Source organism: Carcharodon carcharias, chromosome 9, assembly GCF_017639515.1.
Source record: "Carcharodon carcharias isolate sCarCar2 chromosome 9, sCarCar2.pri, whole genome shotgun sequence".
Lineage (NCBI taxonomy): Eukaryota > Metazoa > Chordata > Chondrichthyes > Lamniformes > Lamnidae > Carcharodon > Carcharodon carcharias.
The window spans coordinates 134244181-134267985 of record NC_054475.1 but is presented as its reverse complement, the minus strand read 5'-3'; the positions used below and the strand labels follow the sequence as shown (position 1 = coordinate 134267985).

General features: G+C 38.7%; 1 protein-coding gene across 2 annotated transcripts in view; it reads right to left on the bottom strand.

Moving 5' to 3' along the window:
- Positions 1-7335: 7335 nt before the first annotated feature.
- mtmr8 (myotubularin related protein 8) overlaps positions 7336-23805 on the bottom strand; it is a 58443-nt gene continuing 41973 nt past the window's right edge. For both annotated transcript variants that reach the window (XM_041194936.1, XM_041194937.1), the window contains exons 11-14: positions 23446-23646; positions 22571-22699; positions 20771-20897; positions 7336-15249 (exon numbers count right to left, since the gene is read on the bottom strand). In XM_041194936.1, coding sequence (XP_041050870.1) covers positions 14926-15249; positions 20771-20897; positions 22571-22699; positions 23446-23646 — 781 coding nt within the window. In that variant the 3' untranslated portion in view covers positions 7336-14925. The remainder of the gene's footprint in view (positions 15250-20770; positions 20898-22570; positions 22700-23445; positions 23647-23805) is intronic.

The window sequence follows — 23805 nt, the reverse complement described above, 5'->3', positions numbered from 1 at the left end:
AAAAAATAATGTCAGATGGAATTGGATGGCATTTATGATAATGAGGACAGCAAAAGAAGGTCAAGTAGGATCATCCATTTATCACTTTTAATTAAACATATTTGCAAACATTTCACCTTGTCTCTTACACCTTTACAATTAATAAACTGCTCTGGCTTTAACTACAGAGATGTCAGGTCCTGGAATATTTAGGGTGAAGAGAGAAGCTGGGAGAGGGTCCAAAAGTTTAAGAATCAGAAACAACAAGGTTAGGCCTGATCCACTGAAGTTGGGTGGTGGTGTAGTATTCAATTGTGCTGTTTCATTGTATGTCTGTTGACTGTTAGTCAAGCCTGCAGATCTGGCTTGAGAAACAGAAACTAAACTGAAAGCAAGTCTCTGTAAGAATGAGAGCAGACATTTTAAAAGGTACTTGTAAATAAAGCTCCTGTTCAGACATAGGAATTGATGTGTCCTCCGTACATCTCCAAGGCATAAAACATAACTATCCTCAAGGTGGAAATAGTCTAAATTTGCCAGCTCTGGCACATTTCCTTTCTTTGATGGGGGTCACACCCATGCAGTGAGATAGATGGATTTTAGGATTCAAGACCGACTTACTCACTACAGGAGTGGACAGTTCAGATTTAGCAATGACCCACAAGAAGGCGATCCTTGCACATTGTCTCAGAGCAGATGGCCAACAATTATTCAAGCAGCTGACAGAAGACTGATTTACATTTGATATGGTAAGTGCTCTTGAAAAATATTTAGAGCCAAAAAAATGTGACGATCCAATGATACACATTCTGCCAAAGATGCCAGAGAGCCCATAACAGTCAGTTACCTTAATGAATATGCCAAAATTGTGGAGGCACTCATTGATTCACAACACCATGTCCAGTTTGAGGGAAAAAGCATTACTTATGTTTAAAGTGGAATCGCTTCACAAAGGTGTGTAGATCATTGAAGTAGGCGTCTTTATTAGTTCAACTCACAGAGGAATCTATTCCCGAGAGTGAGGTAAGGCTGTGGCATATATATACCATCACGGAGGGTAAAGCACCAGTTCATTTTAAGGAATGCCGAATTGAGATTGTGGGCACCTCAGTGTCTCTCCTCTTCAACGTCGGTGTGAAAGATTGAGTGACAAACTGCACCATTGGTATTTTTCTCAACTTTCTTCCATGCATGCAACAGACAATCTTCAAGCTTATGATGACTATCTTTCTGGTTTTGGGGACAATCACAGTTCCAGTATGCTACAAAAATATCATTTCAGACAGGTTTACATTCTACATAGCAGAAGCCATATGAGGGTAAACCTTTTTGATAGGCTTGGCTTCAAACTTGAAGACTCCACCAGAGCACGCATTAATGAGATCCCTGACACTGACTATGTACAATAATATCCTTCCTCATTTATCAGATTTGGGGAAATTAAAGGGTACTGTCATGATCCTCGCTTTGACAAATTAATTCTGCCGGTTTTCAAAAATTTGAGACTGTTGCCATTTGCAATCCATGCTGAGGTGTCACAGGAGCTGACACAACTAGAAGCAGGTGGTATAATTGAACTAATTTTGGCTCATTGCCATGGATATTGAACTGAGCCATTGTACGACTCAAAAACGGTGATCTTAGACCATGTGTCAACCTTAAGGCGGTCAACAAAGCAATCGTTCCAGACAACTATCTACTTCCTATGTTTCAAGAACCATCAGCATCATTTCATGACTTCACAGTTTTCACGAAGCTTGACATGTAACGGAACTAACTTCATATACTACTAGCAGAGCAAAGCCAATATCTTACAGCTTTGTTATTCACCGCATAATGCCCTATGGACAAAGCTCAACAACTACAGTATTCCAGAAGATCGTTTCCTCAGTCTTGTCAGATGTTGAGGGGAGGCTCAACCTACTCGATGATGTAGTTGTCCATTGAAGGGACAAAACAGAACATGGTCAGCGGTTATCAGCGGTGCTCACTCAACTCACACAACACATGGACAAGGTGCTTTACCCTCCATGATGGTATATACATGCCGCTGCTGTACCTCACTCTCAGGAATAGATTCCTCCATGAGTTGAACTGATGAAACCTTCTTCTTCAATCACCTACATTCCTTTGTGAAGTGATTCCACCTTAAACACGAGTTATGCTTTTTCCCTCAAACTGGGCATGGTGTTGTGAATCATTCAACAAGGACAAATGCACATTCGCGGCATCCAAGATTGACTTTCTAGGGTACAGACTGACAGCAACTGGAGTACACAAGACAACATCAAAGCCATTTATGCACTTCCAAGCCTGTCTAATGTGGAAAAGTTGGTATTGTTCTTCAGTACTACAAACTTTGATCACAAATTCACCCCTAAGTATGCAGAGGTCACAGACCCTCTTTGAAAGCTGTGTAAAGATGCACAATGGGACTCGACAATCGGGTAGCAAACAGCATTTGACACGTTAACGGTGAAGATAGCATCTCTGCCAGCACTTGAGTATTTCAACGCACATGTGGAAATGTATGTCACAACAGATGCATCAGAAAATGCGATTGGAGGTGTACTCTCAAAGTACAGTGAAGGAAGCGAATGAACAATCGTTTATGCATCACACCCATTGTCTGAGTTTGAAGGCAAAAACTCGACTGGTGAGCAGGAAGCACTAACAACTATCTACATTTGTGAACACTGGTAGTAGTATCTCTATGGTAGAACATTCACTCTCAGCACTGATCACCTTGCACTGACTACATTGTTAGCCACATCAGGATCTGATCATTGACCTCTCCACATCTACAGATGAAGTACAACTTCAAGGTCAGATATCTCACAGGTTCACTGCATGGTTATCCTGAAAGTACTATAGCAACGTACATTACATCTTGCCCATGAAGGACATCTATGTGTTATTAAAGCAACAATGTGAAACAACAATCCTGTGAAGCAGTCGGGTGGCCAACAATTGATTGTTACACAGAAGAGTCACTAGAAACTGTGTAGCATGTACCCCAAAAAAATCTGTTAAACCGTGTCCCTCAAATCTACAACCAACCCCATGGACAACAAAAGCATGGCAACAGCTCCAAGTAGACATTTTAGAACAAGTGCAAACAGCCCCTAGAAATCAACATTTTTTGCTTGTTGTTCATGATTTACAAAGCAAGTGGCTGGAAATTGCTACAACAAATTTCATAACTACTACTTCAGTCATTGACATTTTTGACAAATTGTTTACAAGATGGGATTCATTGGAAACTTTCACTACAGAAAATGGATTGCAGTTTGTTTCCAGTCAGTTCATGGAGTTCCTAACAAGCTACAGAATTCACCACCATCTGACATTGCAATACAACCTGCAATCAAATGGTGGCATTGAATAATTCAACAGGGTGATAAAGGACAATGGGAGATCTAGTATATGAGAGGGGAAAGCGTTTGAACAATCCATTCATAACCTAATTCACACATATCAATCCACTCCAAGCACTCTAATCGGAAAGATACTGGATGAACTTATGACCGGTCATAACTTTTACATACCGCCGACCAAGCTTAAGCTTTAACCGTTAACCAATGAGAATGCAGGGCGAAAGCAGAAGAAATCACAGTGACGAGGTAAAACCAAAGCATATTTTGGTAAGTGAACATGCACAAGGAAACCATGATTTGAAGTTGGAGATTGGGTTTGCATTAAATGGCCAAATCGTAACCACAAACTCATATCATCTCTATCAGGACCGAAGCAGATCAAGCAGTTACTCGGTACCAACATTTTTCTAAAACAAAAACAGAATTACCTGGAAAAACTCAGCAGGTCTGGCAGCATCGGCGGAGAAGAAAAGAGTTGACTTTTCGAGTCCTCATGACCCTTCTTCTCCGCCAATGCTGCCAGACCTGCTGAGTTTTTCCAGGTAATTCTGTTTTTGTTTTGGATTTCCAGCATCCGCAGTTTTTTTGTTTTTACCAACATTTTTCTGTTGGATGACAACACACTTGATAGTGAGCAGACGAGGATATTTCAAGGACATTGATTATGAGGATACGTGACCTTTTCCGATGAGCGACCGCAGTGTTGATCATCTACATTATTAAGCTGATTGCTCAGAATCACAACCTCCAAGTTTGTAGATCGCAATGCCATCATCAACAACCTTCATATCTCAAAGATTATTTCTGTACTTAGAGTTCAGAGCGTCTGTTTACTCTAAGAAATAACTTGATGTACATATGTTTGTTTATAGTTTAATTTAAAATAAGGTCCTTCAACTTTACTAGGGGAAAATGATGTAGTAGTCAATTGTTCAACTGTTTGGTGTTTGATTGTGTCTGCCTGTTGACTGTTCTCTTTGTTGTTAGTCAAATGTGGGGCATGGTTAGAGAAACAGAAACTAAACAAAGCTAGAAGCTGCAAGCTTGAGGGCAGATATTTTAAAAAGCACTTGTAAATAAAGCCACTGTCCAGACATAGAAACTGGTGTGTCATCTGTTTATCTCCGAGGCATAAAACACAAAAGGTGGGTCGGGGAAGGATGAGATAAAATGCGCTCAATAGGGGAGGGGAAGAAGAAGCGACCCAAAACAAAGAATAGTGAAAACTGGAAGGGTGGGGGAAAAGAGGAAAAATTTGGAATAGGGAATCAGGGAGTTACCCAATAGGAGAAAACAGCTATAACAGTAGGGAACAGCATGGGAACATTATCACCTTGCATCAATTCTAATTTAGGGCAAATAAATACTAATCCTTAATTGCCATTCATCAGAATCCTTTTAATTTCTTATCTGCAACAACTTATATTTATATAGCCCCTTTAATGTAATGAAACATCTCAAGTGCATCACAAGGAGCATTATAAAACAAAGTATGACAGCCAGCTACTTAAGGACATATTAGGTCAGATGACCAAAATCTTATTCAAAGAAGTAAGTTTCAAGGAGTGTCTTAAAGGAGGAAAACAACATAGAGAGGCGGAAAGGCGTAGGGAGGGAATTCCAGAACTTGGAGCCTAGGCAACAGAAGGCATGGCCACCAATGGTGGAGCAATTAAAATTGGGGATGCACAAGAGGCTAGAATTAGGCAAGTGCAGAGGGCATGGGCTGGAAGAGATTCCAGAGCTAGGGAGGGTGAGGCCATGGAGGATTTGAAAACAAGGGTGAGAATTTTAAAATCAAGACGTTGCTTGGCCAATGTAAGCCAGGGGTGATGGGAACAGGACTTGCCACAAGCTAAGACACGGGCAACAGAATTTTGGATGGTCTCATGTTTATGGAGGGAAGAATGTGGGAGGCCAGTGAAAAATGTGTGTTGTAATAGTTGAGTCTAGAGGTAATGAAGGAATGAAGGCTGTGTTTCAGTTCAGGATTAGGTGAGACGGTGAAGTGAGACAATATTATGGAGGTGGAAACATCTACTCTAACATCATTGTGGGGTACTATCGCCACAAAGAATATAATGTTCAAGAGAAAGACCCACCACTGTTTTACAGCAACTAGCACGTGTAATAAATGTGACTTTGCTGACATTGCCCACATAAGAAAAAATATATAAGAGCAAATGCAAAACTTTGAAAAAGGATAGCCAGAAGTCATGGTTCATGTTTGAACTAATGACATATGAAAGAACAATGATGGGTGGTAGATGCAATTTTGTGCTGTGTCAAACGATGCCTTTTGAAACAAGTGTGTTGCCTGGAATTGGACATAATACTCAAGCTGAGGCCCAACCAGTAATTTATAGGGGTTTACCATAACTTACTTCCTTTTCTACTCTATTCCTGCTTTAATAAGTCAAAGATCTCATTATTTTTTAAACAGCCTTACATTAAGATTATGAAGGAATTTGATGGGATGAACAGAGAAATATTATTTCCCAATTGAAAATTCAGAGGGGAACTGGGAAAAAATTGTTCTAGTATGGAATGCTTGGCATTGGGGATAAAGACATATACCATTGAGTTTTCTCATTGCAGAATAAACATTTGAAGCAGAGAAAGACAAACTATTCGGTGAGAGCAAACCAGTGAGATTAATTGTGGATTATTCTGGGAAAGCGAAGCCATAAAGAGCCAAAAGTATCCTTGTGCACTTTAATCTTCTACAATTCCAAAAATTTCTCATCAAGCAGAGACACAAATCTATTCCTGGAAAATATTTTTAAAAAATGATCTGAGATTGCTGATATTGCAGGTGTCAAAACAGAGCAGATCTGAGGGACAAACCCCTTTCTCTATCATTTCCAGTGGTAGCTGACCCTGTTAACTTAGTAATAAATGGTTAAATTGCAGAAGTCTGGATTCATTCATTTAAGCATTAGCTGCTTTGTAAAAGTGGATATGTTAAGCCTTTTTGCCAATGAGCTAAGCTCTATTTTAAGAAGTGTTTTTATCAAAGTATGAACATTACCTAGGTTTTCCCCTCATTCCAGTATTCTGGCCCAAGCACTTATATGCAATCAAAATAGCACTTTTGTTGAAGTGTGAAACCACCTAGTCTAGAATTAATATTCAAGATTTCTAATGCATTGAATTTATCCACCAGTTAATTTTGTATCTAACTTGATATTCATAGAACAATATAGCACTAGAGGTCACCACTCAGGCCATCATATGTGTGCCAGCTCTAAAAGAACAAGCCTTGTAAAGTTTTTTCCCTTCAACTATTTATCCAATTCTTTTTTGAATGTTTCTATTTAATCTGCATCAATCACCTTTTCAGGTACTGCATTTCAAATCACATAACCATAGAGTGTTTAAAAAGAGGTGTTTCTTCATGTTTACTTTGATTCTTTTGCCAATCACGTCAAATCCGTGTTCTTGATTCTGCCGCTGGAAGAAGTTTCTCTTCGCTTGGTCAAAACCTTCCATGATCTTGAACACCTTACTGAAGTCCCTCATTCCTGGTACCATTCTAGTTATTCTCTCCTGAAGTCTCTCAAAGTCCTTGCTACCCTTCCTAACAACACAATATTCAAAGGCTAAGGCTAAGCAGTTTGATAAAGGCTTGACATAACTTCCTTGTTTTTGTACTCTATTCCTCTAATAATAAAGCCAAGGACACCATCTTTCTTTCTTTTTAAACATTGCTTTCTCCGCTTGTATTCAAGCTGACATGAAAAATGGTCAAAATGTTACAGCAGGAGAGCTAGAAGATATAGAGAAGTAAGTAAGCACCTTCAGGAGAGTGGGCAGAAATGACTGGACAGAATTTTTCATTGGTACGAATACAATGGGTTGAATAACTGCCTGTGTTTTAAATCTTTGTGTCTAAAAAAGTGTTAATCCGTCAACCATCACTTAAAATGAGTTATGGTGTGGACAAGAAAAGTTTAATCAAAGAATTCTACACATTAGATATGCAACTTTATACTTTTATTACATTCACAAAAAGAACATTTTACCGCTTACAAATGCAAGTACAGGAATCAAAATAGATAATCACATATTGCTGGTACAAAATATTCAACGGCTTGATTCATAAAACATTCTTCAAAAGATAAGCACAACTATATAACTTTTTCCCTTTTAGGGCACACAAATAAACAAATTTGTTTTGTAATGTCAACATACATATTAATTATAGATTTTATCTCAATGAGTCAATTGGTAAAGGCAGTATATCATCCAACCATATACTACAGAAGCTCTAAGTTCTATTGCTGCTTTGGACTGAGTTAGATAATCTCGGCTAGGATTATATGCACTCCAGTGCCTTTGAATAAGGAGAAACACAGATAAGATTCCCATTTCTGATAGTTATAGTGTTCCCTACTGGGATACAATTATGCAAATGATGACAGGTCAGGATTGAGATTGGTTTTATGATTAAATAACCGGCTGAACTTTACTGCATAAAGAATAGTAACTTGGAAAACCAACAGTATATGTGAAACCATGGTTCAGTAAAAAAGGCTCCTTCAATAGGAGAAATTAAAACTAAGAAAAATAAATTATCTATCCGTTGTAGAAATTAGTTTTAAATACAAAATTGGACAGTATTGCATTGTCTTCTAATTAAAGACCAGAGCTAGCTAATTCAGTAGTGCAAAGGGTCAAATATAGTAAGTGTATGCTTTTTGTCCTAAATACCAAAGGGCTCTGGCCACCATATGGTTAGAAGTTCTCTGTTGCTATCCAGTGCTGGCACCCAAAACTGACATCAGCCCCATTGTACACAAAAGTTGGGGTCTGTTAGTTTCTCGTCCCTTCGTCAAGTTAGTCTGTGAATTATCACAGCATGGCCCACATGACAATTTCCTCTTGAGAGATTTCCTAATAAAAGGACTGAACTTTAAAATTAGAGCTAGGCTGGTCAAGGTTCACGTCAGAAAGCATTTCTTCACACAAAGGTGGTGGAAATCTGGAACTCTCTACCCCAAAATTTGTTGAGGCTAGCCAATTTTAAATTTCAAAACTGAGGTCAATAAAGTTTTGTTAGGCAAGGGTATTAAGGGTTATGGAACCAAGTTAGGTAGATGGAGTTAAGATACAGATCAACCATGATTTAGCTGAATGGTAGAACTGGTTCAAGGGGCTGAATAACCTACTTCTGTTTCTATGTCCCAATTATGTGGGAGCAGGAAGGGCACGGAGGAAAGGGAAGATGGGCAATGAAGGAGTTTACTAATGCCCAGAACAAAGATTTACTGAGTAATTAAATAAAAGGGCATGTGTCCCAGTATATTCAAAATAGATATTAAAATATTTTAGAAAGGAAATTTATTTTTTACCAAACTAGGTTCGACAGACAAATATGTCTTCCTTTACTGACATCTTAATTGGCCCCTCACTTTCAAGTAATACAATGGACTAATTACGTTAATCCCCAAAAAGTTGAGAATTTCTTTTGACTATACCAATCACATTTATAAATGTGATAGGAGATGCCAAAACAAAATTCATCCCTATAATTTTGGTGACAGGAAAACTTCTGATGCACTTTATTGCCCTGCAGAAGCTGAAAATCTACTGTTGAAGCAATTTTGATATAAAAAAATCAATTCAATCCCATTCACTAAAAACAAGACTCATTTTCATTTTTAAATAAATTATTTAGATGCATTTCACAAGGAAAGTTGATTATTTTAACGGAAAGATAAAATACTATGGATACTGAAAATCTGAAATATAAACAGAATATGCTGGAAATACTCAGCAGCTCAGTCATACTGTAGAGAAAGAAACAGGGTCAACATTTAGGTCAGTGAACTTTCATCAAATATTACAGATTTTAGCCAAGTAGAGAGACAGAGAAAAGAGAAGTGTGGCCAGTGGCTGAGGGGTGGCGGGGGTGGGGGGGGGAGAGAAGGGTTGGAAAGAACAAAAAGGAAGATCTGTGACAGCTTAGAAAGCAGAAATGACAATGTCAAAAAGGGTGATGGTCAACATATCCTTTAATATTTTTTGGCGTGCATGGACATTTAAGTGTGGGGCTCCATTAAATTATTTTGTGTTGTCACACATGCGCAATAACTGAAAAGGGCCAACTTGTGAACGTCTGCTCAGGAACATTTGGGTTGCTGTGCAACTACCAAAGTTTCTTCTAAACTGTGCAACAGTGGAAGGCAAAGAGGTGGTAACAGGACAAATAACCAAAAAATGGGTTTAGGGGTGTAAATGGCAACAGAAACATTGCCAACACCTGCTGTCTGAAATAAATGGGAATGCTTGTTATGATCTCAAATTTTTGAACTCAACTTGAAGTTTGAAGGTTGCAAGTATCTAAATCGAAAGACAAGGTGCTATTCCTTGAGCTTCTTTGGAATGGCGGAGGCCAAAGACAAAAGGTCAGATTAAGATTGAGGCAGAGAATTAAAATTACAGGCAACTGGAAACTCAATGTCACCCTTGTGGACTAAATGAAGGTGTTCCACGAAGCTATAACCCAATCTGCATTTGGTCTTCCCAATGTAGACGAGTCTACATTGTGACCAAGAATACAGTATACTAAATTGAAAGCAGTGCAAGTAAATCCTTGTTTCACCTCGAAGGAGTGTTTGGGGCCCTGGGTAATGGGAAAGGGAGAGGTGAAACAGCTGGCATTGCATTTCCTCCACTTGCAGGGGGAAGACACTGTGGGAAGGGGAGCAGGAGTTGGAAGTGATGGAAGAGTGAACCAGGGAGTTGAGGAGGGAATGATTTCTTTGGAATGCTGAAAGGGGGGGGGGGGGGGCAAGATGTGTTGGTGATGACACTGTTAGAGGTGGTGGAAATGGCAGAGGATGATCTGTTGAATGCGGTGGCTATTGGGATGGAAGGTGAGGACATGGGGAATTTTATCATGGTTCTGGGAGGGACGAAGCATCTATGAGGTTGAAGGTTGTAGGCTGGGAAAGGGGACAATCTCAAGAAGAGAGGAGGTCAGCAACTTTCTGGAAAACTATGATTCGATATTAGAAGATCCAGGGGAAGGTAGAAGACAGTGTCGGTGTTCTATTTCTAAAAGGTAGAGATCAATTTGACCACCGCACTTATCAGCAAGACTAATGAAAATGTCAGGGTTGGACCCGAGAGAACGGTGGGTCAAAAGTTCAGAGGGAGGTAGCTTAGAAAAATTTCTAAGTTTTTTAAAATGTAAGGGCAGCAAAGAAATTGAGACAGCCAATATTAGGTCAACTTAGGCAGGTACTGGAGGGCGTCAGAGGTTTGTCAAAAATGTCCCTGCAAGACTGTCTTCAGAAGGTTAGAAAAGCTAGTGTTTCATAAAATTTTGTTTAAGGCTACTGAGCAACTGAAAAATTTCAATTTGAGGAAAGCAGATTAAAGTTTATCTATACACACACACAGGGGAGACCTGCTCAATGCAGTCTATGCTATTCTCCAATTCACACAGCAGCAGTAAGGGCTGTACAAATCTCGTTACCCCCACAGCGCACCCCTCCCAATCTTGGATAAGAGGGAAGAAAGAAAAAAATCAGCTGTGGTTCCTCCTCTGATCACTATCTGTTAATTCCAACAGGAAATGCATAAGTATAAACATTAGCAGGGGTCAGGCTGAAGTTTAACTGATGTATCCTTCTCACCAAATGCGGTCAAATAGAATGACAACAAATATGACCAAGACTCTCATAAATAATGGGGATTTGATTAAGATGGCAGAGGAAACTAAACTCCGCCAAAAATCAACAAGAAAGGAGGAGAAGGGGTAAAGTTGGCAAGTTAAAAATGCACAGGCAAAAATAGCCTCTCAACTACCCTGAATTGATTTCTGTGTAGTAATCTCCAAGTTAAAATTTGTATTTATTTCCTTTCGTTCAGTCAGAAACATTTACCCGGCAGTATTGAAAAAATAAGGAAACCTTTTTTTAAAAACAAATGTCCAAAAATTATGGCAATTAAGTTGAACATTAAAAGGGAATTACACAGATCTTTTGAAGATTGAAACTGAGAAGATACAGAATAGGTTTTTTAAAAAAATGTCTATATACAGGTGAAACAGACATTAAAAGTAACAAATTCAGCTTTGTGCAAATTAAATATCTCAATGTTCTCTCTAATTTCACTTCACATTGTGTGGCCCATTTGTTGCACTTTGCAGTCCGTTTAAAATTGCAACGCAGCTACACATCTTAAAGGGGCCGCTTCTAGGCCATGGCCTATTTGTCCCGAGTGTTAAGTTCTGGACTGCTGCATGGTCGCACATTTGCGCAGTTTGGAGGAAATGTTGATCACAATCATACAAGCAGCAGTAGTCACACTATTAGAAACTGCTTAGAAAAATTCAATTTGGAGCTGGTCATTAAACATTTATTGATTGATATTACAACATGGAATTGTGGTCAAATCTAAGGCAAATTTTGATCATTTACTGAATAATTGCACAAAGTTTGAACAGCAACAGGATGCCTTCCCTTTTTGGGCAATATTCAATATTAATCCATAGACTAAAGTCAAAGGGAAATACTGCAGCTGTTGGAAGTCTGAAATAAAACACTGTTCACTAATGTATTTGGCTCATGCCTTGATCAATACTTCTATGACAGGCATCAGCTATCCAATGGAACGTCATACAAAGCAGAAAGCACAAATCAATGATCTGCAAACAAACTACATCATCATAAACTGAATTTTAAAAAGTCCCTTTATTGACGATAGGTCAACTTAAAACTATTTTGCTGATCGATTCTGATCTGAAAGATGACTTTCAATAATCCAAAGAAAAATAAATAATTTAGAAAGTTAATTATACAAAATGTCATTGGGTTGCCTTCATTTTGGGTAAAATTTCTAAGTTTCTTAAAATGTACCTAAATAAGATTCAAAAATCAACTAAAATCCAATGTGGCACTGTCTATAAAATGATTAAGAAAGGTATAAATGTCAACTGAGCTAGATCAACCAGAATGTCTCAGGTTCAATTCTTATTCTGTGCTGTTAGTTGATTTAATTTAGAACAAAAGAAAGCTACAAAGGGCCTCAACACCCTGTCTGAGGAAATGGGAAGTTAGTCACAGTTTTTACTAATTGAAATACAGGGACCCCATACTATGTATTTCAATTAGTAAAAACTGTGACTGTCTTCCTGAAAAGGTGGTGGAAGCAGAGTGTCTAAACATTTTTAAGGCAGAGATGGATAGACTCTTGGTAAGCAACGGAGTGATAGGTTATCGGTGGTAGGTGGAATCGAGATTTGAGGTTACTATCAGGTCAGCCATGATCTTATTAAATAACAGAGCAGGCTCGAGGTGCTGAATGGCCTACTCTTGCTTCTTGTCCGTATGTTCATATTAAGTGAGTGGACAACAAATCGACAAATGAATTGTGAGGTTATTTTGGTAATAAGAACAGAAAAGCAGGATATCTTTTTGAAAGGTGCGAAACTTCTAAATACTGATGTTCAGAAGGATTTGGGTGTACTCATACAAGGAACACAGATATAGGCTGCAATAAGATAGCTGCTTTCCATATTCTTTAAAAAGTTACTAAAAGCAACTTCTCTCCTCCCAAAACACAAATTAATCTGATTTCATTGTTATTTAAAATCTGATTTAACTAGCTTCAACTGTACATGCACTGACAGTCAGCAAATAAGCGGTGGGAATTCTTCTCATTTGCACAAGTATGGTCTCCTTTTAAGTGGGTGACCTAGAGGTTGAGAGAAGGGAGTGGTGCTATACAATCCAGGATTTACAAGAGCCGATGAGCAAATATGTACACTCCCAATGTGAGCTACAGTAATATCAATCACAATGACTTGTGTATAAGCAATTCCCTTACGTTCCAAATGTCTAGTCAAAGAATGGATCGATGCAGGGTATAATAAAATCCTAATCATGACAACTTTATGATTTATTTCATAAAATTCTAATCATTATTCAAACATTTTCTTCAGAGAATATGATCAAACTTTAAGCAGCCTTGAATAAATAGCCATTAGGGAAACTCAAACTCTACAACATTTTATTTACATTTTTTTTACTTATTTGCTTTTGGCAAGATCCCAATAGAAAATCTGTACTGTCAGCACATGACATTGTAACAGATGAGAAACTTGCACATCTGATATTATCTAGGACACACAAATTTCACAGGTCATGAGAGCTCCTCCCAAAAGAATTGTAAAGCATGGTTCTTAGATCTTTCAGTTCCTTAGTGCGCCCAATAAGGATTCGCAAAGAGATAGCACTCCAGCTGAGATTAGGTTAGTTGTTTAGTAACCCAGAAAATGACAAAGAAACTTTGGAATAGGAAAAACTAGAATTTCACTTTCAGATAATAAATCACAAAACAATATATCAAACATGTTAGAAAAAAGCAAAGCTTTGACAACCTACATATATAATAGATTAGAAAATAAACTTGAAGGGATGTTTCCATATGATCTCAAAATAAATCAGCGCTATTATGGCAAATAAAGCACCAAAACTACTTTTAAAGCAGGCAAAATGTGAAGTAATAATGTCTCACAATCACTCAAAGAGCTGGAAAATATTTTGCCATGAGCAATACTTTTCATAAAAAATAGAAAAGGACAACCCAATGAGAAAAATTTTCTTGCAAAAACAAAGTGAAATACAACCTCTTCCAGTGACTTAGCCCATAAAGGGTCTCCCCAAAGTAGGCTGGTTCTAACCATGGCCAGAAATCCATGGATCAATCCTCACATCCCCTCTGTGTGCCCAGTTGCTTGATCTCAGCTGAGGCAACAACTGGCCTTAAAAATCTGCCAGAGCTCCTGTCCCTAATTACAATGCAGTGACTCTTGCTGAGAAATGCATGTGGCAGAGAATTATTGTAAACTTAATTAGACTCAAATATCAATGGAGAATAACATGTTTCGTTGGATTACACATCGAATGGGCACTTGGGTAAGATATCAGATGTGGCAGCCATGGAGCCATTTCTGAACAAAGGTAATAGAATGGCATGAGGGGAGAAAGCTGGACAAAGAGATTAAAAAGGAAAATTCAATCATAATCTGTTTATTCATTAGAAATTATTTAATCTAAAACTTTAAGAACTTCCAATTTAGAAAACATATATACAAAGCAGCCAGTTTAGGTTTCTTAACAGTTTACCACACCCTCAAACACTACAATTAAGCTACTTATTGAGATTGGTCCTTTAAAGTCTAAGAAATACAGTAAGACAAACTTCCAATAACTGGACAGATTATAACATCTGAACTTCGCTGCTAGAAGCATGCGGGGAATTCAGGTGGAAAATAACCACAATTTCCCATCCATTATGGACATGCCCAAATTTCAAAATGGATTTTTGGCAAGTGATGATCCATACCAGGAGCGTAATTTTGTAAAATGTTCCCTTTGAAGTACATCCTGATATTGAAGCAGTCAGGTTCCCTGACAGATGTTGAGCAATCTTCCCTTTGTTAAAAAGCTATTTGTTGGCATTTGCCCTTTCTGATACTTTTGCAGAGTGATATTTTATATCAAGACGATTACACTTGTGAACAAAGACTTACAAGTTCTTTGGAAATAAGTAATTATTTTTCTATTGCATCTTGGGATATTTGATGGTTTTCTTCATCGACTTGTACATTCAACTTGACTAACCCAAGGCAGTCAATGTTATTCAAAGTAGACTGATGTGTGAAAGATGAATCTATCACATTGTCCCTCTCTTTGCTCGGATCAGAAACAGTTTCTATTACCTCTTCTGAGCCATTTGCTAACAGAATTTGCTGTTCTTCCATATAGTCCAGAGGAGCACCAAGTACTTGTGGCTGGGAGGAATCTTCCTCAATGGAAAATTTCATAGGTAAGATAAAGGTAGTATCAGAATGTGACTCATCCTGTTGAGTTAGTTTCTGGAACATGAAAAATAGAACAAGGAATGAGAAAAGTAACAATGCACGTTTACTTAACTCTATACACTAAAATACCAATTATAAATCAACATATAATAATTTACATATTAGTCAAGTGTTCTATCTTTTTCCTAAAATAGCATTAGGGATAGAAGCTGGTCAGCATCGATATGATTATTTTTTCTCTGTACTTTAAAGGCATGTCGAGGGTACAATTCAAAGTGATCCAAATGGTCAATAGATTTCCCATAGTCAAAGGCATGGTCTAGAAACTCTAATTCAGCAATTAATAATGAACTTTGTATTTAAACTGATGTGTAACAGGTCAGATTTTCATTAACAGTGTGACAGAGTTCCAAAGGCAGAAGAAACTGTGTGGAGCTTTTTTTTACTGGCAATTTGTGCTCTTTTTTGAATGGCTACTCTTCCTGTGTTCCTTGTGTAATAGAGTCTGGTGGAAGCACTGGCACCAATCCAGCTGGTCACCAGATACGAAAGCAGTCACTGTCAATGACAATAGTTCTTACAGAATTATGCAAGTGGGACCAACTTTTTTGACATCCCAATTTGCCACTATGTTTGCTATTTGCCTGTCCATTGCATATTATGTGTAATGACCAAATCCAGAAAGGAAGTCTGTAATTGAAAAGGATTGTAACGGTAAGGTGGGCAGGCAAAAAAAACCCAGCATTTTTAATGGTACTGACTTAGCATTCTGTGGTTTGCTTACGCCACTGTCCAATTGTCTCACGGTGTAGCAAAAGGTTAGCATCCATTTACAATTTCATACCACATCCATCTTTCGGATGAGATGTTAAACCCCATCTGCCTGCTTGGGTGGATGTAAAAGATCCAATGGCACTATTTAAAAGAAGAGCGGGGGCAGCTTTCCCAGTTGCCTTGGCCAGTATTTGTTCCTCAATCAGCATTACAAAAAACAGAAAATGCCGGAAAAACTCAGGTCTGACAGCAACTGCGGAGAGAGAAACAGAGTTGACATTTCGAGTCCGTATGACTCTTCTTTTGTCTCTCCACAGATGCTGTCAGACCTGCTGAGTTTTTCCAGCATTTTCTGTTTTTGTTTCAGATTTCCAGCATCCGTAATATTTTGCTTTTACAAAAAACAGATTATTTAGTCATTATCACACTGCTGTTTCTGAGAGATTGCAGAGTGCATACTGGCTGCCAGGCTTCCTACATTACAAGTGACTACATTTCAAAAATTACTTCAATGGTTATAAAGTGCTTTGAGACAGCCAGTGGCCATGGAAAGCACCATGTAAATGCAAGTTTTTCTTTCTTTTTATCAAAACCAGGAGTTCAGGTACTTCAAACAGGGTTATTCTCAATGAAGCTGGAATGTCAAAATACCATAGTTGCTACTCTAATTTTCTTCAGTACATATGAAAAAAAAACTTCCAAATTTTGGAGTGCAAGACTAATTGTCTGTAGCTGCTGACACCTTGTAACAAGATCACATTCGTTATTGTTTCCGTTAACCTTAAGATTGGCAGTAGGCTAATTAGTTGTCATCGGGGTTGCACCTCAATTCTGTGAAACAATTTCCATCAACAGTTTGCTAAGTTTGTTCAGGAATTATTGAGCAATTCACAGATAGTATGGGGCACTAGTGACTTTAGGGCTTCCATGCTTCAGGGGAAAAAATTAAGAGTAATGGTTCCCAATTATGATTCAGCAATAAATCACTGGCAATGTGTGAAAGTGGACACCATGTACAGAAAGCTGCATAACTTGCTGAGACATTTTGCGAATATGATAACTTACGTGATTTGAATTTCTGTGGAAAGTACCGTAGTGAATGAAAATTTATTAGACAGAAAAGGATCCTTCAAAAGAAGAGATGAAATTTCTCTCTCAATAGCAAAAACTGTAATGAAAAATGGACTGCCTTTAAAGAGATGGTTCAGGTATTGTCAAGGTATATTTCCACAAGGAGGAAAGTTAGGGCAACCAAAGCCAGAGCTCTCTGAATGACAAAAGAGATAGAGAGCAGAATGAAACAGAAAAAGAGGGCACATGGCAGATGTCAGTTTGATAATAAGTGAAAGACAGGCTGAATATTGAAAGTTCAGAGAGGAAGCGAAAAAGGAAATGAGAGAGGCAAAGAAAAGACCGAGACCTGTCATGATCTGTGACTCCCTGGGTGTTAAATTAACATTCTGTGGAGATTGTAACATTTAAGGCACAGGATGACCAATGCTTGTTACATTAGTTCCTGCCTAGAAACAAGGACGGGACCCTCAGAGTTGATAGGTCACTAGATCAGTTTAAGGATCAGTAACAGCTCTTCTTGAGGCAGTCTGCCAGCCAACAAGTGCCACAGAGACAGGGGCAGGCAGAGGTCCCAGTTGAGTTAAAAAGTTAAAGGACTGCAAGGAGCAGACGTTAAGTAAAGAGGGCCATTGGGGCAAAGGTACCCGCCTTGGAACAGTGGTGTTCTGCTTGGCATAGCCATAGATCTGAAGTGTGCTTGTAAGCTAGTGTTAAGTGTACTCAGGAATCCAGGATGAAGAAATCTCGGAAGGTGAGACCGAAACCCTGTGAGGTGGGCCATTGTTAAAGCCTTCCAAGTGGGAGCGGTGTTTGTAGAGAATTCTAAGGCAGAATCTTCAAAAGTGGAGATTGGCAATCCTCATGAGAAGGGCGAAGTTTCAGTGAGATTGGCTGACTCATAGTGGGACTAACATCTGGGTGGTTTGTTGAGAAATCCATAGAATCTGTTTTGATTGAATCTGACATGTACTCTGTAGTGTGGTGTGTCTGACCACAGTTCATCTATTAATTCACATGAAACTCATCCTTACCCTGAATATTAGAGTATAAGATACATATTGTAAATTTTCAACTTTAACTTCAAAACCTGTGGAATCTTGTGGTTTTATTCCAAAAGCAGGTGTCTTGAATCTCAACCTTTATCAATTTTAAACTAAATGTTATTGGTTCCTAAGCAGATCTCCTCCCACGTCCCAGGGTTTGGCCAAGGATCGTAAAGCAATCAACATAAATAGAATCCAAAAAGTCATATACAGGCATATAAATAATAAAAGGGAAGTAAGAAAAGGGATGGGGCTGATTATGATCAAAAAGGGGATATAAGCATGGAGGCAGAGGGCTTAGCTGAGATACTAAAATGAGTAATCTTTGCCTGTCTTTACCAAGGATGAAGATGCTGTCAAACTCACAGTGAAAGAGGAGGTAGTTGCAATACTAGATGGACTAAAAATTGATAAAGAGGAAGTAGCAGAAAGGCTGGTGGAACTTAAACTTGACAAGTCAAACAGGACTGGGTGGAATGCATCCAGGGTTGCTGAGGGAGGTAAGGGTGGAAATTGTGAAAGTATGGGCCATAACCTTCTACTCCTCCTTACAGACGTTGGTGGTGTCAGGGAGATGAGAATTGTAAATGTCATGCCTTACCCAAAAAAAAGGATGCGAGAATAAATCCAGAAACTATAGGCTGGACACTTTTTAAATGGGAGAGCTTTTAGAAACAACACTCTGGGATAAAATTAACAGAACTTGGACAAATGTGGATTAAATAAGGGAAGCCAGGATGGATTTGTCGAAAGCAAATTGTGCATAATTAACTGGACTGAGTTTTCTGACGAGGTGAACATGGAATTCCAAAAGTATTTGATAAAATTGGGTGGGGTGGGTAGGGAGTGTGGGAGGGAGGCAGGAAAGTGGAGTCACAATCAGATCAGTCACGATGTTACAGAATGACGGAGCAGGCTCAAAGGACCGAACAGGGTGACCAACCATCCCGTATTTTATGAGATCCTCCTGTAATTGAGGCAATTGTCCTGCGTCATGGGCTGTATGTTGCCAGGACAATATTTGTTCCATATTTCAGCCCTATAAATTTAGCTTAAGCACAGTATGCATCTGCACTGCTCTTGATCTGACATGTCCTCTAAGGTTATCACAAGCAACCCCCTCATCTTCACCCGCTGCCACAGGTTTATTTCCCCTTATAAGTTTGTCAGCAAACCCTGCCCGCTCGTATAGTCCCCATGCCAAAATGTCCCTTAATATTTTCCCTGAGAATTAGTCACCCTGGGGCCAAATGGCCCATGCCTATTTCTTATGTAAGATGCTACTTAATACATTTGGCGACAAAGCTGGAGCCCATGGAAAAAGGGCAGTGGCAGCATGGATATGAAATTGGTTGAGTGAGAGGAAACAGAGTAGTGGTGAATGGTTGTTTTTCAAGTAAGAATGTAGCATACAGTGGGGTTCCCTGAGGTTGGTACTAGGGCCACTGTTTTTCTGGATATATATCAATGACCTAGACTTAGTAATAAATTTCAAAATTTGCAGATGACAAAAAGTTTGAAAGTATTGTGAACTGTGAGAAGGATAGTGATAGGCTTCAAGAAGACACAAACAAGCTGGTGGAATAGGTGGAAACGGGGCACCACACTTTAGCAAAGATGTGAAGGCTTTAGTGAGAGTACAGAAAAGATTTGAGAACAAAAGCAAATTATGCAGATGCGTTAAAAACAGAAAATGCTGGAAAAACTCAGCAGGCCTGGCAGCATCAAGAGGAGCTGTATTGGACTTGAAATGTTAAATCTTTCTCTCTCCATAGATGCTGCCAGACCTGCAGAGTTTTTCCAGTATTTTCTGCTTTTATTTTTAAGATTAGTTCCAAGGATGAGCGACTTCAGTTATGAGGATAACTTGGAGAAGTTAAAGTTGTTCGTCTTAGAGAAGAGAATGTTGAAAGGAGACTTGATAAAATCACGACAGGTCCAGACAGCATTGATAGGGAGAAACTGTTCACATTGGAAGAAGGGTTGAGAATCATAGATTTAAGGTGATTGGCAAAAGAACCAATGGAATAAGTGGTTAGGTTCTAGAATACGCTGCCTGAGTGTGTGGTGGATGCAGACCCAATTGTGGCTTTCAAAGGGAATTAGATAAGCACCTGAAGAGAGAAACTTTGGAGGGCTACAAGGAAAGAGCAGGCAGTGGGACCAGCTGAGTTGCTCTTACAGAGAGCCAACACAAACACAATAGGTCGTTCTGATTCTTAGAACAGCATGAATGTGAATCAGACACCAAATGAAGGCAATATTGTACAAATGCAGTAATTAACACAAATGAAGATTTTAAAAAATTATAAAAACCTGTGCTATCACTGTTTGTTCTTTAAGATGCAAAAAACTGCCTTGTGGTAGAAATGTTAGGACAGGGAGTAAGGCTCGTTAGGCTGTACTAGCCAGTTGCTAACAGAAAAGAGGTCAGTGCATGATATCCCAAAGTTATCTGCACATAGGCAACAGAATGGTCCCACTCAATAACATGATGGAGGGAGATGTATGCAACAGGAGTAGAAACACTGGCTGTAGAACACAAGCACTGTGACCAAATGTAGCACCCTAACTCAGTACAGAATGCAATCTGAATCTAGGGTCTTTGATTTATATGACTTGGTAAGACACCAAGCAGTGCCTTGTATCATGGAGCCCCAATAGAGCAATTTTAAATTTCTTACTTGATTCAGATCTGCTACAGTTCCCTCCAGCTCTATTTTCTGTTTCATTGAAACATGTAGACAATCCAGGACCGACTGTCTTGGATGCATTCCTCTATCAAAACGGTTATACATACCACACCAGAATCTTGATAAGAAAACAGATTATGTCTTATAAAGATAGTGGCACTTCAACAAATGGCAGTAAGCTTTTGCAACAAAAACATCATTAACTGCTGCTAAACATGTATTAACGGCTGAGGATTTTCAAAGAATATATAAATAAATAAAAAATTACAAAAAGATAAACTTTTCATTACAAATCAAAAGTATGACAATAAAAAATTAATAGTCAACATATTAGGAGCTCAATAAAAGGAGACTTCACTTTTATGAAATGACTATTAAAGTCACTCAACCCATCACAATTGCATAGTTTGTAGATGGTCCAATGCACCAAACTAGATGTGCTGGACACGTTGACAATAGCCATGGAGTTTGGCATTCCATAAAGGAGAAAATAATGTCAGGTGATTCACAGAGATACTCTCACAGCATTAGCTTAAAAGCAACTTAGGCAAAGGAGGAACATGTTTGCCAATTATTTTAGTTGAAGGACAGCATGTGATGCAAGTGTTTTTTTTTTCAAATCCCATATTTGACCCATGTAAAAAAAAAGGGAAAGAAAATTATTTCAATGAGTAGGAAGATAGATGCCATCAAAATAGAACTTCCTTACCAGATGCAAATATGTTATATAAAGTTATCAAAAATGGTGTAGTTTCCTAATTTTCTCCCTTCCTTAAGGTGCTGACTGATACTGGATATGGTTTCATAGGTGCTGGTCTCACTCTGGTCAAGTGGCCGTTCTTCATGTATGAGTCTTAGTAAAATGTGAAGAGCAATATGGCGAAACCAAAACACAGATACATATATTGACCCCAATATTTACTTTAGGGCCAGGATGAGAGCTGGCAGTTAAGAGCTGGGGTGGAGAGCCATGAAGGTTATCAGACATCCTGCAGAAAGTCAACCACAGGATCTCTTTCACAGATTTTTTTTCCCCCAACAGGTTTCCCACCAGTCAGATCGACAGGGTGGGAAAGCAGCCGAGGATCAAATGCTAGGTAAGTCTGACATTGTGTGGGTGAAGAAAACCGGACATCATCGGAGGTAGGGGTGAGTCAATTGTAGCAGTCTTATTTCCTGCAGGAAAGTTTTTTGGGTCTGGAGGAAAGACTATAGTATCTCCTGGTCCACAAGCAGTGCTTTAAAGGCACATACTTTATGGATACAACCTTCTTGGCACCTCTTATTTGCCAGAATTCCTGAAGACCAGGAATTTCAGTATCCACAAGTTAAACATAAAAATGTTGTTGAAGTGATGGCATGCAGCTTCCTTAAAAGATTCAAGTAATCAATTTGCCTCCCGAGAGTAGGTTGGTTGGTTACCCAGCCTTTCCCCTCAGCAGCCTGCCTCCATCGGAAGTGGATGGGTTGAAGGTAGGTTTGAGATATTGAAATAATTTGCCTTCCCATCCACCACTCCTTGGGGGTGTTGCTGGAGCATGATCAACTAATTGATAGGCACAAGACCAATTTTAATAAACTTACTTTCTCCCCATCTATCTCCCAACTCACTCCCAAGTGCAGGTCTGGTCATAATGGGCTAACTCAGCAACAACATATTTTAGCCAAATGGCCTACTGTTACACAAAACACTGCTTTCAATTAATAATTGATCAAGATATCATTTTCAAATATATTTGAACACTGTTGCAAATACTGAAAAAAAGTTTCAGGTTCCTGAAATATACTTACTTGAAATTAAAAGGTGCAGTATTGGGCTTCAATACAACATTTACTGCACTGGATTTATATAGGGGATTCTGGTAGAGGTATTGCTTCTCCAAAAGGAATGGCCACAAGGAATAAGTCTTCTCTTGAAGTCTATAACCACAAAAAAACAATTTCTAAAGTCATACCAGCAATCTAAACATCTAATTGGATTGGACATTTTAAAGTTCATAGTGCAATCTCAAGGTTTTCAAATTATTTGAAAACAAACACAGTAACAACTATAAAAATTGACATTTAAGTGCTACCTCCAAATCAAATTCACCCCTTTTCTCCTGAAAGCACCGAAATTTTACTGAGAAACAGTTGCCCGAGCTTTGCAGCTCAGTTATCTCATCCAAATTGCCACTTTGCAAACGTGAGCCTAGTCATCAACTATCAACCACTCAATTGTGAGGAGCGTCATAGGCACGACCAATCACGACTTCACATGTCATGCATAGGCATGCATGTTCAAGGTGAGAAAATTATACAGCATTTAGGAGGGGGAGTTGCTTTCTAGTCAGGGCTGTTTCATTTTCTGTAGCACCCTCATGGACCTGGCTGAGAGCAGCTAACCCAGCACATTTCAGGAGTTCTAGTTTTATTTCCTCCTTTAGGTTGTCATTTCAAATTAATTAATGCTAGTCAATACATTTGTTGTATTGGGATAGGCAGTTTATAACTAGCCATTAAAATATCGAAGCAGGACCCAGAGCCAATTCAAAACACATTACTTATGACAAGTGATAGCTAAACATGACATTAGTTTAGCAATAAACATAAATTCACTAGGGCTTTCTGCACCATAAAAGCTCTAGGTCTAACTTATTTATAACATGGACAGTCTTAACGCTCACTTTAACTCTTGACGTTCTTTCTGGCAGTTTCCAATGAAGTTGCCAAATTGACAGGAGAAGACATGGTCATGGATCTCCAGCAGGTACTTCTCATTAAACTCAAAAGCACATGGAAACAGTTCCATCAGATGCCAGGTGCATTCAATAAACTGGGTAAATACAGGAGAAACTTCTTTCGGGTCACCCTCTAGATGCCCACATCTGTGAAAGGTAAAAAAGAAACTGAGTGTCTCTAACCTTACATAAAATTAAATCCATGAATGAAATGATACTTATTTTCCCCTCCAACCTACTTCCCTGCTGACCTGAAGGACTGAGAGATGTTTTCACATATAATCTGAGACCTTGTCAAAGTTCATT